The sequence below is a fragment of the Abramis brama genome (genome assembly GCF_963993115.1).
Source record: "Abramis brama genome assembly, chromosome: 5".
NCBI lineage: Eukaryota > Metazoa > Chordata > Actinopteri > Cypriniformes > Leuciscidae > Abramis > Abramis brama.
In genome coordinates this window covers 15242488-15262038 of record NC_139967.1, presented here as the reverse complement: position 1 = coordinate 15262038, position 19551 = coordinate 15242488, and the positions used below count along the sequence as shown (strand labels likewise).

General features: G+C 36.6%; 1 protein-coding gene across 4 annotated transcripts in view; it reads left to right on the top strand.

Moving 5' to 3' along the window:
• abca2 (ATP-binding cassette, sub-family A (ABC1), member 2) overlaps positions 1–19551 on the top strand; it is a 59618-nt gene that overhangs the window by 15881 nt on the left and 24186 nt on the right. For 2 of the 4 annotated variants that reach the window (XM_084114048.1, XM_084114046.1), the window contains exons 1-10: positions 12081–12279; positions 13227–13390; positions 14643–14764; positions 15194–15304; positions 16958–17134; positions 17287–17508; positions 18251–18603; positions 18684–18843; positions 19010–19138; positions 19240–19407. In XM_084114048.1, the coding sequence (XP_083970174.1) occupies positions 12215–12279; positions 13227–13390; positions 14643–14764; positions 15194–15304; positions 16958–17134; positions 17287–17508; positions 18251–18603; positions 18684–18843; positions 19010–19138; positions 19240–19407 (1671 nt within the window). In that variant the 5' untranslated portion in view covers positions 12081–12214. Of the gene's footprint in view, positions 1–6817; positions 6912–12080; positions 12280–13226; positions 13391–14642; positions 14765–15193; positions 15305–16957; positions 17135–17286; positions 17509–18250; positions 18604–18683; positions 18844–19009; positions 19139–19239; positions 19408–19551 lie in introns of those variants that run through there. The other 2 variants (XM_084114049.1, XM_084114047.1) reach the window with 2 other exon arrangements.

The following is a 19551-nucleotide window of genomic DNA, read 5'->3' as shown; positions in this document are numbered from 1 at the left end:
TGGAAGAACACGGAGGTTAATTAACCTTTAAATTAGGCGGGCCGTTTTCTGTAATTCTGCCATCTGTGTAACTGGCCGCTAGATAGGGCCAGTGCATTTTCACATATGCAGTATTCATATACGGTTTTGTTTTCAACATAGGCCTCTATATTTTTTTTTTACACTTTTCTGAGCAAATATATCTGTATGATTTATACCTTTTGTTAGATTAATCAATTCAAAGCGGCTCTGTCAAAATGAGGTGTCACAAATCTTCCCCAGAAATGGCTGAGCAAACACTCTTCTAGCTCAATAAAGACAGGGGGAAGCACAGTCTTGCCTTTGTGAGTAACAGAAACAGGATCTCTGAATAGAGCGTAACGTCATAGTAGATGAAGAACAGAGTCTTTTCAGAGTGATACCTTAAGCACTGCTGTGTGAGATGTGAGCAGGATCACAGGGTCAGGAGGATCGACCTTGAGAGAAACCACTCAGTGCCTCACTCTTTTTTTCTCACCGTCTATCATGGATAACATTAATATTAGGAATGCACCAATATTACAATTCTGGGCCATACCAATAAATTGCAATCTTAAAGACGCCATGAGACCAATGTTGTGATAGTCTTTTCTTCCATATTGTTACATATATCTGAGTGAAACTGCTTCTTCAACAAGAAAAATTTAGGGTGGGACTTGATTTTGTCCATAGGGAATTGATTGGATGGTTGGATGAATTAAAATGAATAAAAAAAAATAATAAAAAAAAGATGTGCACAGATAAATTTATTTATTAAAACATTTATTTATTTTACATTTATAATAATACTGCAATATTCCTTTAAAACAAAATTTTTTAATTTTTTTTTTTAAATACTACTTTTTTCTAAATATATTTAAAATCTAATTTTAAACTAAAACCATTTTAAATGTTACAAGTGAATTTAGGCATTGCAACATTGTAATGTACAGTGTGAAAATGGATATTCATTTTGAGATTTGCTAATGATTACATTTAACAGTGTTATTAAATTAGTGTTTTAAAATATCAACTTTAAGAATGCATTAGATGCTGTTAATCTGAATGTAAAAATAGGGGAGATGAGCATGTGCAATTAAATATCCAATAGCTGTGTATATCCAATATCATTATTATTAGAATACCATTATTAAATAATAAAAAATCTTTAATATCAGTCAATTGAAGGTGTGATGGATTTTTTAATTGATCAACTAACATTTGTTTTTCTTGCAGGAACGACATTCATATGCTTTTAAATGTTTCCAAACTCTTTGGGGAAAACTTGTGACTTTGAGTGTGTATGTGTATGTGTGTGTGTGTGTGTGTGTGTGTGTGTGTGTGTGTGTGTGTGTGTGTGTGTGTGTGTGTGTATAAATAACAAACAGGGAAAGTGAAACTAGACAGATTACTAGTTCTCAAACCTTGTGATAAGTAATCACAAAAACAGAGTTTGTGACAGTGACAGAGGGAAAAGGTTGGGGCTTTTGAACCAATTGAACCAATCATATTGAAGGTGACATGTTAGTCTTATTTGTTTTCTCGATTCTATAAAAACTGTTGTATCCGTGTTTTACGGTGGTGGGATTCTCAATGGAATTTGTCTGAGATCCTCCGGCCTTGCTTCTTGGGCGAGATTCCCTGAGAACTGCTCGGGAAGATCTCCTGGCCATGATTAAAGCATTTAAAGGACATTTGCTTGAGTCTGTTTGTCGATTATTCCTGCGAGGGAAGCTAGTTTAGGAAGGAAGCTAGTTTAGGGGAACAAGTTAGTTAGGTGACTATTATTGAATGGGGACGTCGATTTGTAGACGAGACCCAGATAGACTAAACGTCGACAGTAGACGTTCGGGGACGTCGATTTGTAGACGAGACCCAGATAGTTAGGTTTAGGGAAAAATCTACCACAAAGGTCAGCCGACAATGTACTGATATCTCACGCATCCCTGGTGAATATTGTTTTATTATTATTTTCGGTTATGGTACGCTCTAAAATATTTTTCATTGGCTAGTTTTTGTTCGTCATGAATGCTTTTATATAGTAAAATGTGAGCACTAGATAGGGCGATAACATCAATCTAGCCTTTGAGGGTAAAAGCCTTCAAACCTCAGGACATTTTAGGACAGATTTATTGGAGACATTTGTATATTAAGCCTAATCTTTTAAAACCATTAATTCCAAGGATTTCTAGCTGACGTACAAATGGAAATCCACTCGATCCCACACATAAAATGATTTTAATCCTTATCCAGTAATCACAAACAAAAAGAAAAATCATTGGTGAAAAGGTTTGGTAACCCTGGTGGGTGTCTAATTTCAGAAAAAGTTTTGCAAAGGAGCTTGTGGTACAAATCTCATTATTACTGATTAAAAATACAAGATACACTTTTAGCACATTATGTACTTTATTAATCACTTCTGAATGTGCTGTTGTATTGAGGTTGAGCAAACCCACTAATGTTTCAGCTTTCTTTCTTTTTTTGGAGACTGACTGAAATGGGTTCCATTTTCAGATAAACTTTAATGATCTGTGCTCAGTGCCTGAAATATTATATCCATGCATGCATCATCTAGTTGGGTTATTCAAATGAAAAACAAAGCATTGCATGTTGTATCGAGATCCCTTGTCTTTTGATGCTGTCTGGGTGGAATTGTTTCTGTATAACCTGCTTGGAATGGAAATACAGCAATGTCCCAGTGAGTCTCGGGAGAAATATGTCTATAGCCTGGAGCTGTTGCGTATTAACAGAGGGGGAGATGGGTAATCAATCCAGTGTGAATGACCACAGATCCATTCCTCAAACCCTGGCTGCCTAGAGCACGAGGGTAGAGTCGAGGAACGAGTAACTGCATTACACCTTTTAGATGAAGCACATTCGACACTTGCCATTAATTAATCTTACTCATTTTAGTTCAGATTTGTACTGGGCTTCTAACAGTCACATTTGTCTTGTAAAGCACCTTTCATTACAGTAGCTGGATGCCTAACGCCCAAGTCTTGCACTTACAAGCAGGTACAGATATAAAAACGGGGATGGTTCAGAGTCTAATTCTAATTGGATGACCCATAAAATGGCTATAAATGTTGCTACAGTGTTTGATTTGTACTATAATACTTATCACTAATTATTCCAATAATTTTTGATAATAAATGTAACAAATTTTTTGGACAGTGGTGCTGTTACCTCCATTTTAAGCAATAAAGACCCCCTTACTTGTGGTAAAATCACTGAAACGCACAGACTTTCTGATCATGCACAAGATTATAATTACAAAACATACCCGTTTCAAAAACACCGATCGCACAAACACAAACACAAACAGTGCTCAGTGTCTCGATCCCAGGCGATTGTGGGGCCTGTTTGCGTTTGTTGGTTAGAATGTAATTATGAATGCTAAATGATGTTTTGTGCATGTGAGTTTTATCTGATTATGCGAGCTCCGTTCATATGAGATTTCTGGGGAGAGACAGGCAGAGCAAAGAGAAGATAGATTTTTCAGAGGTGTATATGGAGGTATATGAGACGTTCTTCAGTTCTCGCACAGTAAAAGCAATTCCATTATCTCAAATTTACTTGACAGAAAACCTCATATCTCTCAGCATGCATTGTTATTGGAGGATAAGTGTTTTAGCTTGCGTTATTTGCCTGTCGGTTGGTGATGGATGCTGTGCTCGGTGGGCAGCGGCACAAAGATGTAATTCAATCATTGGGTGAATGGAAAGTGTGTTTTAGCTGATAAAGTATAAAGAGTGGACAGCTGAAAGACACTGACTAGACTATTCTAGTGCATAATGGTGCCTGGGTGTGTATTTTTAACTAGAAGTGTTATTGCACTGATGCACTGTGTGTGTGGGTGGGCATAGTTATATGCATACTGTGTGTACACAGAACTACACACACACACACACACACACACACACACACACACACACACACACACACACACACAAACACACACAAACAAACACACACACACACACACACACACACACACACACATACACACACACAGAGGTGGACAGTAACAACACTGATGTTGGTTTCTGACGTCAACACGATTTTTATTTTCAACCACAATTCAACGTCTGTCCAACGTTGGAGATTAATGTCAATCTGACGTTGGATTCTGTCAACCTGATTTTAATTTTCAACGTTGGGTTTGGTCTTCTACATGCAAATTTTGTCATTGTTTTGGAGCACACTAGCTTATAGATAACAGTAAGGCTAACATAGTCATACTAAAAGCCAAAAAACTTTAGAGGCACTGTTTGAGGGAACAGCCATTTGGGTGTCCGAAACCATTGTGGACGTTATTGAGTGCACTTATTCAATCTCACATTCAATCCCACTACTGGAACTGTGTTCTAGAAATACATTTGATATTGATATGAGGGTAGGTAGGCAGGCATAGATTCAGGCATAAGGTACTGTAAGAATTACATACAACAATACAACAATAATAAAACAATGCATTGACATTTACTTTTTACTTTTGATACTTAAGTACTTTTAAAAACGAGTACTTCTGTACTTTTACTTCAGTAAAAATTGGTCTTCACAACTTTTACTTGTAACGGAGTAATATTTGACTAGTAGTATCTGTACTTTCACTCAAGTAAGGAAGTTGTGTACTTTGTCCACCTCACACACACACACACACACACATATACATACATAAATACATACACACATACATGTTCTAAATATCATATGAATGTGGAATGAATATCAGCACTCTGCTCTCTCATTCAATTAGATAATTGGATCTAACTGCTATATAATAAGATTAGATAAAATTAGACCAATGACAATAGACGTTTATTGTACATCCTCATTTAGATAGCTTGGTAAAAGTGTGCATATGTTAAATAAAATTACAGGCCGATTCTGTGTAATGCTTGTGAGAAGTGCTAATAAACAGATACAATATCTCCATAAATAGTAGAAAAACAACCTCCAACATACAGTTTAAAACTCATTGTGAGTTGAGATTCAACTCAAATGTTTGTCTTTGCCTCTTCTATGAGCCACAGGACTTTCTAACAAAAAGAAAACAAGCTCTCTTTGGCTGGTGTGCACACCCCCCGTGCTCAGCTCCGAGGGTCTCGTAAGCGAAGCTTTGTGTGTCATGTCAGATGCGGCTTTGTGTATTGTGAGAGATGCATGTAAAAGGAGCTTCTTGTTTGTTGTGACCTTCAGAAATGGCAGAGATGCATGGGGAGAACGTATAACAGCGAGAGAAAAACCTCTTCACCTTCTCTTGTCACTTGTCAACAAGACGGGATGTGGACTGAGTGTTGTTGATGCTGTGCTGCAGTGAAAGACACATTGTGGTCGGGGACAGGATGCCCTTAGACACTGATCTGAGATCAGCCTCTCTTAGTCAAGCACAGACGGCACCTCACGCATTTGTAGTGGGAGTGATAATAACAGGCTGATCTCAGTTCAGCTATAACCATGTGAGTCTACACTTTAACCAACAGATTATTTCTCACTAACTTCAGTTCAGATTTGTCTAAAAATGAGACTCCTGCAGAGAGTGAGAGAGAGAGGAAATGATGCAGGGGAAATTTTTAAGATATGCAGCTTTTCTGCTGTATTTTGCACACGCACACTTTAAACAATGTGCCTGAAAGCGTTTGACATCTCCTTCCCACCACCTGCTGTGGAGTGTGTGTGTGCGCAATATCTTTCATTTCTCCTCCACCTCTTTTAATAATCGTTGGAACGGGCTGTTTGGAAGCTCTAGCAGGTGTGTTAGCCAACCCACTTGCAAATATTGCATGTCAAGCAAACTCTTAAATTGGCCAGGCCACCGGTCTGTATTTACCGGATCAATCCCTGACACTGGACTCAATCAGTTGGCAAGGCTTAAAAATTAGATTTTTACTGCTTGTATAATTAATTTATTCCTCTGATGGCAGAGTTTAGTTCAGTCTTCAATGTTACACGATCTTCCAGAAAGCATTCTAATATGCTGATATTAGAATTGGTGCTCAAGAAACATTTCTTCATTGTTAAAAACAGTTGTTCTGCTTAATATTTTTGTGGAAACTATGATACATTTTTTCTTTCTTTTTTTACTGATCTTAAACTTTTGAATAGTGCAATATTTTTTTTATTAATTTGCTTTTTTATGGGTTTTTTTCTTTACAAGAAGAAAATGTGTTAATAAGATGGAAATGATTCAGATAAAATGCAACTATTAATTCATTGAACAATGGAATATGGTGCAATTCATTACTGATTAGTTTGTAGTTTTTAGCATATTCTTGCTGATGCTTTCAAGAGGTAATTTTAGCAATTTTTTAACAACACTTCATCTATTTGCAACAACTATGTAGAATGCAACAGAAAACCAAAGCACAATAAATTATTGTTCAAGCTCATTGAATGTACAGATTTCAGTGTACATGCAAAACTGTCCGGAAAGGGCAAGTAATTTTTTCATCAACTGGCCTGATTTGAAGGAGTTACACCGCACTCACGATGACCAAGGTGCCAGACAAACAAGACTGAAGATCTCAAAAAATAAACTGTCTGCACACTTAAATCCTTTAAGCAAATTTAATCACCAAGCTTTCGGTCAAACGACCATCCTCAGGGCAACCTCCATCAACTGGCCTGAAACTCTCTCACACTGGCCCCCGAAATTGAGCAGGCCATCTTTATTGACGACCCCTAGTTGAACTTTGTAACACTTCAGATGTTCAACCAAAGAGGTTGCAACCATCCATGCAATATAAATGTTCATAAGCTCCAGCCACTGCAGCCCATGTGGCTTTCATAACCTGTTTCTCTTTGTTTATCTCTGCAGTGGGTTCTTGCATTTGAGATTTTCATCCCTCTGGTGCTTTTCTTCATACTCCTGGGCTTGCGGCAGAAGAAGCCGGCCATTCCTGTGAAAGAAGGTAAGTTTCATGACAGCAAGGAGAGAGAAGAACAGGAGTAGGGGGTGAAGTAAGGAAGGAAAAGTAAGGTGGATCTTACCCCAACCCAGCTCATTCTTGCCCTCCAGTGGTCAGATCACTTCTTTTGTTACCTGGGTGTTACGTTCCCCTACCCGTCTAGGGGTCGGGAGGGGAGGTAACAAAGGAAAAAGCGTAAAATGTAAAAAAAAAAAAAAAAAGTAAGAAAGAGGAAGGGGAACACACACTTATATTCTTTGACCCAGAGTGAAGATGATACCAGATACAACCCACTAACTAATTTAGGGAGGAGTTCTAACTAACCTAAGAAAGGATAAACAAAAAGAAATAAACAACATAAACTCTTTAAGGTTCTTTTGATGTTCACATATCACATATGTAATAATGTTCTGTAAGTGTGTCTGAATTAGTCCTTTAGCCTTAATCAGTAAATAAGAGGACAGTTCACTCAAAAAATTGTTTTAATTCTGTCATTATTTACTCACTCGCATGATGTTCCAAACCTGTGTGTTTCTTTCTTCTGTGGAACACAAAAGGAAATACTTTGCAGAATGTTCTGGCTGTTGTTTTCTATACAATGAAAGTAAAAGAAGCTGTCAAGCTTCAAAAAAGTAGCATAAAAGTAGTCCATACAACTTCTGCACTATATTCCAAATCTTCTGAAGTCATACAATAGATTTGTTCATGAAACGCACACAAATATAAATGATTTGCTTAAAAATATGCTCTCTGCCATAGCTTCTCATTCACGTGCATTCAAATTGCCGCCAATTCAGCAATAATTGTTGAACTTCCATCATGTGGAAAAGAGTAAACATTCTGCCATCTCATTTTGTGTTCCACTGAAGAAAAGAAATTCATACAGGTTTGGAATGACATGAAGGTGAGTACACGATTTTACATTTTTGGGCGAACTATCCCTTTAAGTGTTGTTTGTGGTATATGATGATGATTATCCAATTTCTGTGTGGTTGCATCATACAACTTTGCCAATCTGTCATTGATTGCAAAGATTGTTTGGCTGTTAGACAGAGCTTTAGCCATGTATTTTTCTTTTACAGAACACCCTCATTTGTATGTCATCACAATGTCTGTTATTTTCAATGCTGAAATCACACCATGTTTTGTTTTATTTTTGCTTCTTTCTGTTATCTGTCCTCAATACTTTATCTCTCTCTCTCTCTACTCCTCTGTCTTTCATTCTTTCTTTCTCATGTGCATGTTCACTGCATGCTGGACCAGTGTGTAAGTCAAAAAGTTATTTTTTGTGTGTGTGTGTGTGGCTAAGTTCTTAACTCTTTCGGGTTTGTGGGATCATTCCACTATGTGTCCTCTAATTGTGAGTGTGTGCTTTTCCGTGGACTCTAACGTGTTTATTGTGCTGTTATTGTGTATTTGTCATGTCAACTGTTTCATGCATCAATCTAATGGTAAAAGGGCCCAAATAACTCCAGCATATGTGCACACCTGGTGCTTTCCCAAATGTTAACACACACAACATAAGAAAATGAATAACACTCACTGTGACATAACCAGGCGTGATTCCAGCAAATGTGTGCGTTCACACTGAAAGCTGTGTGATGCATCAAATCAAATCCAGACGTCATCCGTTTTATGTTTTATCATGAGAGATTTTTCATACAAACAGCCACAATCAAATTCTTTAAGGCTCATCCATGTTTGATGTTAAATATAGTGCTCACCAAAAGTTTGGAAAAGTGGGGTTTTGGACAATATTGGCATAAATCCTCCATTTCTTGTCATAAATGCAGTAAAGTATCTTAACTTGTAATGTTTTTCTTTTGCATTACATAATGGCAATATAAACATGTCAGACATGCGCCTTTTTATTTATTTAGTTTATTATTAAACATTATATATTTTATTAAATAACCATTTAAAATTCAAAAAAAAAAAATGTTTTTAACTGAGCAAGGATGCATTAAATTGATCAAATAGATTTTTTAAAATAAATGCCATTCTTTTGAACATTCTATTTATCAAGGAATCCTTAAATAAAAAAATGGGTTCCACAAACATATCTATAGCAGCACAACTGTTTGTTACTTTCTTATACTTTTGAAGACTGGAGTAATGGCTGCAGAAAATTCAGCTTTGCCATCAGTTACCTTTTAACCTTTATGCAAATCAGTTACCTTTTAAAATATAATAAAATTCAAATCCCCCCCCATACCTGGCAACCCTGCTTACCGACCCCAATCTTACGAATGGTAGTACGTGTTTTCAAAGTTTGTGTTGTCCATTTTTAATGCTAAGTATTCACAAAATTGTAAGAATTTATGCTGATATTGTCAAAAGGCATTTCAAAGAATTGGGCATTTTCAAACTTTTAATGGTTGATTTTCGCCCAATGATTATCCCGTGTGAATGTGGCTTCCCATCACAATGCTGCAGAAATGCAAAATAGTAGGAACAGGAACTAGGATTAGCATAGCTTTTTTATGGCTTGCCATTTTATTGCGTCACGCCTAGGGTAAGAGGTTTAGGTGTTGGGCCCCCATATGTCTCTGAACACTAACATAATCCACAATCCACTGTGAATAAAGGATCTGTTTTACAACAGCACGTTATTCAAACATCTTGTTCTGATGATGACACATCTGTGGTTTCCTCAACCAGTGAGCTGTGATTTTAACTGTCAGACACTCTCTCTCACAAACACACACACAAAGACCACACAGCCATCAGGTTATTTCCCCGGACTGATCTTTGCTCTTTTAATCCTCAGCTGTGTTTGTGGAGCGGGGAGCAGATGTCAGATATAAGAGTTAGGAAACCGAGGCAATAAACATAACTACCTCTTGTGAGCAGACAACCTGTCACTGGAACAGCAGAAATATAACACGCCTCAGTGTCAACGTCAATCGAGGGACATTTTTTGCAGAGTCGACAGGTGCTGATGCCGAGCATTGTTTAGCTAACGCTGCTGCTTCTGGGTGAAAGCGCCGTAGGGTCTGGTGGCAGAGCAGGCGACGTTGGACGAGGATACCAACTCTACAGGCCACACGCCGCAGTGACAAAAACACTTAAGGGAGGAAAAAGACTCAGCACTTACCATTAAGTAACCTTCTAGGTCCCTTCGTCAGTGCCAGCTGCCTCATGTTTGCATATCAGGCAAGGCTGCCAAAGTGAATGGAGGCGAAAGCTGAATCTGAATTGACTGATGCTCTAATGGAGGATCACATTTCTCCGAGCCATTCATTAACTAAGGCTTCATTAAATAATCTCAGCAGTTATAGGCCTAATTTAGTAATTAGCAGTTCAATGCAGGGCAAAGTCGTAGTAAGGGATTGTTTTTATCAGATAATCGCCATCTGAAAGGTTGTAGTAGCCTAAATTTCAGCAAGTGAATTGTGTCCTATTGAACAAATGTTATCAGGCGTTAATGTTATGGCTTTGTGATCATTGGACAAACTAGATTAAAAAAAACAACAAAAAAAAAAACATGTAATCCAAATTCACGTTGCCGTGACCATTGTTTAGTGCTTCGTGCACATGCTCCAAATACATGGTGCTCATGAGGGAGACGCAGGTTTGAATCTGGCCTTTAAGTCACCTCAGAATAATTATATTTATATGATAAGCTCACAACAACACCGTCATGATGTTGTTTTAGGTCCCGACCGTTGAAGACATGTCAATTAAAGTATCATAATGGAAGCAAGTTGGTATTGGTCATAAATAAACTGTTATGAATTTGAGTTATGAATTTATGAATGTTAGTTATGAAGTTATGATTGAAGATATGTTGATAAAGAAAAGCGATATAAGCTACACTATCATTCAAAAGTTTGTGCTCAATTAGACTTAAGACTAAAAAGAAATGAATAGTTTTATTCAGCAAGGATGCATTAAATTGATAATAATATAATGAGACTATATATTACAAAAAAATCGATTTAAATAAGTGCTGTTCTTTTGAACTTTCTGTTTATCAAAGAATACTGAAAAAACTTATCGCAACAGTTTCCATAAAAATATTAAGCACCACAACTGTTTTTTGTTGTCAACAAATATTAGCTGTGTTTTTATAATAATAATAATAAATGTTAATAATAATATTAAAAAGAAATGAGCACCTAATCATAATTTCTGAAGGATCATTTGACACCGAAGATTGGAGCAATGATGCTGAAAATTCAGCTTTGACATCACAGTAATAAATTGCATTTTAAAATATATTAAAATAATAAGAAACAGTTCTTTTAAATTATAAACTGTATTTTTTTATTAAATAAATGCAGCTTTGATGAACATAAGAGACTTCTTTTAAAAACATGAAAAACTTACAAGCCCCAAACTTTTGAAAGGTACTCTCGCTTGCTTGAAAATACTTCTCATTTAGGTGACGTTATAAATGCATAAAACACCAAATGTGCATCTTTTTCTCTTTATTTTGTTGGTCTAGTGCTGAAAAGCTTCCTACCTCTTTTATAAAATATAAAATTGACTCTGGTTGGAATAAAATGCATGCAGGGACTCGCAATACAGAATTATGCTTTCTGAATTAGTAATTTCTCAGGAGGACTTGAAGGAGCAAATGAGTCCTGGTCCATGGTTGTCACTCCTGCAGTGTTTGTGGCCTTTGAAAAACAAATATAATAATTTACACGTCCCTAAAATTTGACTCCATGTCAAGTGTGTTCTGGAGCAGCTTGTGGTGAGGAAGTGAGTCATCTAAACACTGCTGTTCGTTCCTGTGTTCTATAAGACATGACTGGCAGCATGTAGGTGTAGAAGAGCTGTGTTTTTTTTTCTCTCTGCTTCAGTGACAGCATGTCCAGTCAACCTGTAATAAATTAAATAATTTGAAGGCCACTTGGAGTTTATCAAAGCGATCTGACATCTGAAACCCTCTCTGAGCCCGTGTTTGCTCTCTGATATGTGACGGCAGCTTCTTTTTCTCTCCCTGTCTTTTAATCTCTCCCAAAATCTTTGATCTGTGGACCTTGGAAAATGTCATCATCATTGTTTGTTCTGTTATCCCACATCCTACGGTCCCTCTCATTCCCTCACTCACATTCCTGGCCATAAATATTTATCTCCATCCATACACTGATCTGTTTTTATGTTCCTCTCCAATTCTACATCTGAACACAACTGCGCCTTCGTCAAACCCATTTAAACCTCATTGCAATGCTGGATTTCACTCTTCTTTCACCTCCGTCCTCTCCGTCCCTCCACCCTGTTGGTCTGTTTTCCCCCGGTTCTGTCCAGCCTTCTACAGCGCGTCCCCTCTCACCTCGGCGGGCATCATTCCCATCATGCAGTCTCTGTGTCCGGATGGTCAGCGGGATGAATTTGGCTTCCTGCAGTATAAAAACTCCACGTGAGTCCACCTACGCTCTGTTTCCGATATATTTTTTTTTATCTCTCTCCCGATGACTAAGATGGGCTCTAATGGATTCTGTTCTCATTCTATGGTGTGAATAGCATTCACCATCACCACCTGTAATAGTGATCATATGAGCTGTTCTTGTATCTTTGTGCTTGGATGTGAAATGATCTTGTGATGATTTGAAGTGGATCTCAGCCTCCACATAACTGACCTAATTCTTGTGTTTTGAATGTGAGTGTGCTAGTTTAACTAACACAGTGTGTGAATATATATATATGTATATATATATATATATATATATATATATATATATATATATATATATATATATATATATATACATATATATATATATATATGAAGAGTTCAGATGCAAAAGCCTCTAAATGCCATCTGAAATTTTCTTCTAGAATGATAATTTTTATAAAGCTTGTATATTTAAGTTAAGTTATTTCACTTAAATGACAATTAATAGGTAATTTGCATTGCCATTTGAGTGAAATTATTGAACTTAAATATACGAGCTTGATAAAAATGATCATTCTAGAAGAAATTTTCAGATGGCACTTGGAGGCTTTTGCATCTGAACTCTTCATATATATATATATATATATATATATATATATATATATATATATATATATATATATATATATATATATATATATATATATACCAACTGTATATATATATATATATATATATATATATATATTATGATACCTGATGATACAATATTATGCCAACAACTTGCCAATATACTTTAATACTTTAAAATATTTATTTCTCTCTCATCTGTAATCTCAATTCTCTAATGTGTAATCAGTATAGACCAGTTGTGATCACACTGGCCTGTTTAATGATTTGCCCCAGTCTTCTTTTTATTTTGCTCTTCTCATTTGAAGTTTCGCCCTCTTTTTTCCCCTCATATTTCTCAGTGTGACTCAGTTGTTGGAAAGGATCAGTGAAGTTGTGGAGCAGAATCATTTGTTTACGTCAGACAGGCCCAGTTTGGGAGAGGAGCTGGAGTCACTGCAACAGCACCTTGAAAGTCTGAGCTCAGCACAAGGCCCTCTAGAGAGCCACTACAACACCAGCCATGGTCAGAAAATATACATGCATACAGTACATGCATACACCAACCACACATGTATGTATTCAAATTAACTTTTTGCAAATTCGAAAATAGAGGCAAATCAATATAGTATACACTATATAAATAGCACTGCAGTTTCTGCTGGATTTAGTGCTTAAATCCCATTGTTATAAGATTATATATATTCTTATGAGAATGAAGAACAAAGTATATTCAGTTGACACTATACAGTATGTATACTTTGGACATTCAAAAACCACCATTTGCATATTTTCAACTGTAATCATGCATATGAAAATTTTATAGACCATGTATTGAAAGGAATCATAGACCACACTGAAGACAATCATACAGCAGTACATTTTAGAGACATATATGCTTTTGAGTGTTATTGAGCTGATTTCTTACACACCGGTGTAGACATTATAAAAAAGTCCCAAAAACATTTTAAACAGTCATACTGGACTTTGTGCTCCGTTAATATTCATTGATATGTACTGTATGTGAGTGCAGGTGACTGCAAAAGAAACTGATGCTGAAGAGTTTCTTTTGCTACGCACCAAAGTTTAAAATAACCTGCGTATTTGCATAGTGTAAACAATATTAGGACTAACAAATTTTAGGACTAACCGATATTAGATCTAAAAGTCACACTGACCTCTTTGTACTGTCCTTGAAAAACATAAAGTATATTAAACTAATAATCCATCACCTACACTACTATTCAAAAGTTTGGGGTCGGAATAATTTTTTTATTGAAAGAAGACTTTAATGCTCAGTAAGGCTGCATTTATTTGATCAAAACTTTATTAAAAACTGTAATGTTGTGAAATATTATTACAATTTAAAATAACTGTTTTTAGTTTTAATGTATTTTTAAAATGTAATTTATTCCTGTCATGGCAAAGCTAAATTTTCTTCAGTCATTCAGAAATCTTTAGAAATTTTCGGAATTCATTCTAATATACTGATTTGGTGCATTTATTATCATTATAAAAAACAATTAAAAAAAAGCAGTTGCTCATTAATATTTTTGTTGAAACCTTGATATACTATTTTCAGATTGTTTACAATTAACAGAATTTTTTACTATAAAAAGAAGTCTTTACTATAATGCACCCTTGCTGAATAAAAGTATTCATTTCTTTCAACAACAACAAAAAAATATTACTGTCCCCCAATCTTTTGAACGGTAGTGTACACGTACTGAAATGCAAACTGCTTTGATGAAAAATGGGTGTGCATGTCTCCGCTTCAGGTTTCACTGTAGGAAGTGTCCTCAGGAACCAGTCCATGTTCCAGCAGTTCCTGATCAGAAACCTTTCCCTGCCAAACGACACCGCCAGCCTCCTGCTCTCTTCCCCCATCAATCTGAAAGAGGTCGGTCTTCTCACCTCAGCTTCTTTTCTCCTCCAACCTATGTCAGACAGCAGTGCTTTTGAAATCCAAATTATGACTCAGCGTCATGCTCCTCTGAGGCATCTTCCTCTTTCATCCTCTTTGGAATTTCAGCTCGGGTTTGCTTTGCAGCACCATTAGCAATTCTACTTCATGACAACAAAGAAAGAGGTTGTGCGATAGAATCTAATGCTTTAGGACAGAGGAGCTCCAGCGATGCACGCTTTAATGGGTTAACGTGCTGTAGTCAAAGTAAAAGCGTTGAGAGCTCTTTTGAGTTTCCGAATGAAATGTTAATTTTCCTCAGGGAGTTTCGTTTCTTCTCTTCTCTGGCTTTTTAAAGTATATGTATGAGATAGTTTCTAAATCTGTACTTGTGTGTGTGTGTGTGTGTGTGTGTGCGTGCTTCAGGTGTATAATCTCATTTTTGGGACGTATCCTAAAGTGGGATCAAAGGCAGGAGAAAAGGATGAAGGACAGCATGAACCCCACAGTCCTGGAGAGAAGCTTGTACAGCTGGAGGTATAGAACGAATGAAACACACACACATTTCAAGTTCAAGGTCACTAAGGTATTTTTGTTAAAGAAATTAATACTTTTATTTAGCAAGGATGCATTAAATCGATAAAAAGGGACAGTAAAGACTTTTACATTGTTGCACAAAAAATATATATTTCAAGTAAATGCTGTCCTTTTGAGCTTTCTATTCAACAAAAAATCATGGGGGAACGTATCATGGTTCCACAAAAATATTAAGCAGCACAATTTTTTTCAACATTGATAATAATAAGAAATGTTTCTTCAGCACCAAATTAGCATATTAGAATGATTTCTGAAGGATCATGTGACACTGAAGACTGGAGTAATGATGCTGAAAATTCAGCTTTGCCATCACAGGAAAAAAAAAATATATATAAAAGTTATTTTAAATTGTTATAATAATAATAATACTGTTTTACTGTATTCTATTAAAAATGCAGCCTTGGTGAGCATGAGATTTCTTTCAAAAACGTTCAAAATATATTAAATATATAAAAAGGACTGTTTTTACCATATTTTTGATCAAATCAATACAGACTTCGTGACTCAAAAAACATTACAAAAACTTACCCCAAACTTTTGAATGGTAGTGTATGTAATTATCCGGTTTTGCAATTTTTGTGTGGATGATATTCGTAGCTGATTACATATACTGTATGCATAAATAAAACACAATGTATAAAGGTATATTAATGCAACAGTGCCTTTTTCTTTAACCCTTTTATCTTTCCAAAAATGAAATTTTCTATCAATTATATGCCTCAAAGCACATTTTGGATAAAAGCAGCTGCTAATTAAATAAACATGAAAGTAAATGCAGTTTAAAAATACCAGACACTGATTTTTATATTCCTTAAACTCCATTAAAATGCAAAGACTAAACTTACAGTAATTTAAGTCTGCAATAATTAAATAATATAATATTTGTCCCACACATGACTACTTAATGCAGTGTCAGTGCTGCTGCAGTGCCTTTCTCATTCATATTTCATACTTGTTGAGCTGCTGTAAGCAACTTTTCTGAATACCACACACATAATGTACAGATAGCACGGTGTCCTGAGAAATCACCTGTCTCTGTCCCAGCCCTAGACATTGTAAACAGCAAAAAAAGAGTCAGGTGAGCAGGCAGCACCGTTTTTTATATCAGCAACGCTCTCTGCCTGTAAATCATTTGCTGTGTTTGCTGACATTAGATTTGTTGTCTTATCTTTAGGTTGAGGATTTTTTGAGAGAGGTTGTGTGGTTTAGCTTGCATATTAAAATGGTTATTATGCGTTATTATTGATGGAAAATGTTAAACCTAATCATACTGGTTACTGCATTCATTTTGACAGCCCTAAAAATTAGTTTAATAATGTTTGCGCAATAAAGACACAAAAGTCTCGTCAAGTTTAAGCATTTTAAATAAAATCATTTACATTTATTTTTCGATGCTGTTGATTTACTTTCTCATGCCAATTTGTTTTGAGTAAACATTGCCAACTCAAAACAGGGACAGAACGTCCCTGCTATATATACTGTTAATCGTTTAGTTAGTCATTTGCTGTAAAGGTCTTTCCAATTAGGGCATGCAATTGCTTATAACCTTGCAGTTATAAAACAATCATGTTTCAGTCTCTCTTTCATACCCAGAAGCAATTACTTGGAGGCTGGCGAAGTCTGGAGGGGGGTCTGATTCAGAAGGCATTGAGAGACCCCACTAAAGCAGCTCACCGTCAAGCTCTGCTTAAAGTCCTGTCCCAAGCGCTGGGGATCGCTGGGGGTGGAGGAGGACAAAAATTTGATCCTCAAGCACTGCGTGAGATGGAGGTCGGTCTGCCGCTCCACTTTAAACCTGAAGCTTTTTAAATGTCAAATACATTTTTTTTGCAATTCCTTTCCTCAGAAATTATACTCTTCTGTTTAATGAGAATACCTCACAAAACTCCTGGATTTCTTACATTTATTCCATGTTTTTTCAGGGAATTCTCTTGACTGGTGCAGTGCTTGAGACACTCACTTGTGGGGAAGGAGGGAACAGCGAAATAAGCAAAATCCTATTGGTCCCTGAGAAACAACAGGCAGTTTTACAGGCCTATCTGACGACTGTTTGTGGTGGAGGGGCGGGACAGAGGGCGGAGATCTTTGGGAAAATGAGTGAAGAATTGAGGGATCAGATTGATACACAGAGAGTCTTTGATCAGGTACCTACAAAAACAACACATTTTCTTTACCAGACACTATTATGTCCCAGGGGTTGATTGTTATTAAAATTAATCTATACATTATACATAATCATATTAACCATTTGTGTGAAAATTATTTATATACATTTTTCAAAAAATGAAGTTTATTTATAAAGTTAGTGCATTTGTTTTAGCAGGTAGACAAGAGTGTCAGTGATGTCATGTTTGAGATTAAATATTGGACATTGTCTGATTAAAAATAAATCTAAATTAGTTGATGTCATTTATTTAGTGTTATTTCCAATTAAGCTCTTAAATAATGCAATGGTGTATATATATATATATATTTTTATTTTAGATAGTGTGTTTTAGGATATGTAAATGTTAACTGTGAAATTAGCCTTAAAAAAACACAGGAATCTGTCATTTTATTCAAATTTATTACTGTTAAGAATGTCATTTCCACTACTGTGATTTCCTTCACAGAGTGCTGTTAAACAGAATTTGAGATATGATGGAAATGACACTGGTGGGAAGTTTAAGAGAAAAGAATAATAAAAACCTTCACACATATACAGAAGCTTTCCACTGTTGGACATTTTTAGTGAACAATTTAAATAAACAGTCGAGAGTATAAAAAGACGGAGAGTCTACAGAGCCAAAAGTGCCATATTTACTGTACCTATTGCTTTCTCTGTACCTATTGCTTTCTCCTCTGTCCTTTCTCCATATGCCACTCCCTCCTGTCCTCCATTCTCAGTTGCGTCTGGAGCAGTCTAACATGACTGGACTCTTGGATCAGTCCCACCTCGGGGGTCTGCTGAAGAACCTTGCTGATGTGGAACGTCTGCTAAGGGATGTGGATCTGCTGTCAGGTCTGGCCAGACTGCTTCCTAAAGGGGCCTGTGCAGGCCACCAGCCTCCTCCTGTAGCCAACACCACCTCATGGAGCTCCAACACAACAACATGGGGTCCCAACACAACAGACAGCCCTGTGGAGGATGGAGAGGGAGCCGCAGGAAATGAGGCTGAGGCTGAAAACCCTAGATCACAGTTTTCTGCCTTTGTTCAGCTGTGGGCAGGTCTTCAGCCCATTCTGTGTGGGAATAACAGGTGTGTATATGGGTGTTGTGGGGTGTGTTACCTTTCCGAATGCGAAATGTGAATGTTATTTTTTAATGTTGTTTCGTTAGGATTATTGAGCCAGAAGCTCTGAAACAGGGCAATATGAGTTCCCTGGGCTTTACCAGCAAAGAACAAAGAAACCTGGGATTACTCGTCCATCTCATGACTACAAATCCCAAAATCCTCTACTCTCCCATTGGCTCAGAGGTGGACAAGGTCATACAAAAGGCAAGTCCAGACTCGCTGAAAAAGTCTGTTGCAAGTCTCCAACCAGAAAAAAAGGCAGATTAATTCCTCCTGAATCCAATTTACCTATTAAAACTTCCTAGTCATTCTTTCATTCGATTTAGATTGTACCCAAGGTGGGTTAATCAGTTTTTTTGTTGTTTTTTAGGCCAACGAGACGTTTGCTTTTGTGGGTAATGTGACTCACTATGCCCGTGTGTGGCTCAACATCTCAGCTGAATTAAGGGCCTTCTTAGAGGAGGGTAAATTGCAAAATCACCTGATGTGGCTCCAACAGGTAACATTCTGTGTTTCAGTCGTTGATTTAAGGGTTTTTTTTTAATAGCACTTCATGTTGTGCATGTGCTTGATGTCTTTTGTTTTGTCCATATGTCGTAGTTTATTGCAGACCTAAAGAGGCACCATGAACTGTTGAACGTCTCAGACAGTGAGCTGATGAACAGTCTGCTGGAGGAGAACTTCACCCTGCCAAACACAACCACTCTCCTGGAGCAGCTGCACACCATCGATAATGCTGCTTGTGGCTGGACAAACTTCATGTCAAAGGTCAGAAGAAGAAAACCTGTGGAGTGTGTTTTGATGTTGACATCATAGAATTAACATGAATACAAATTTTCAAAAGTCAGTTGCATTCTTCATAAAATAGGAAAATATATATTTCTGGATTTTTTTTTTCAACATATATGTGCC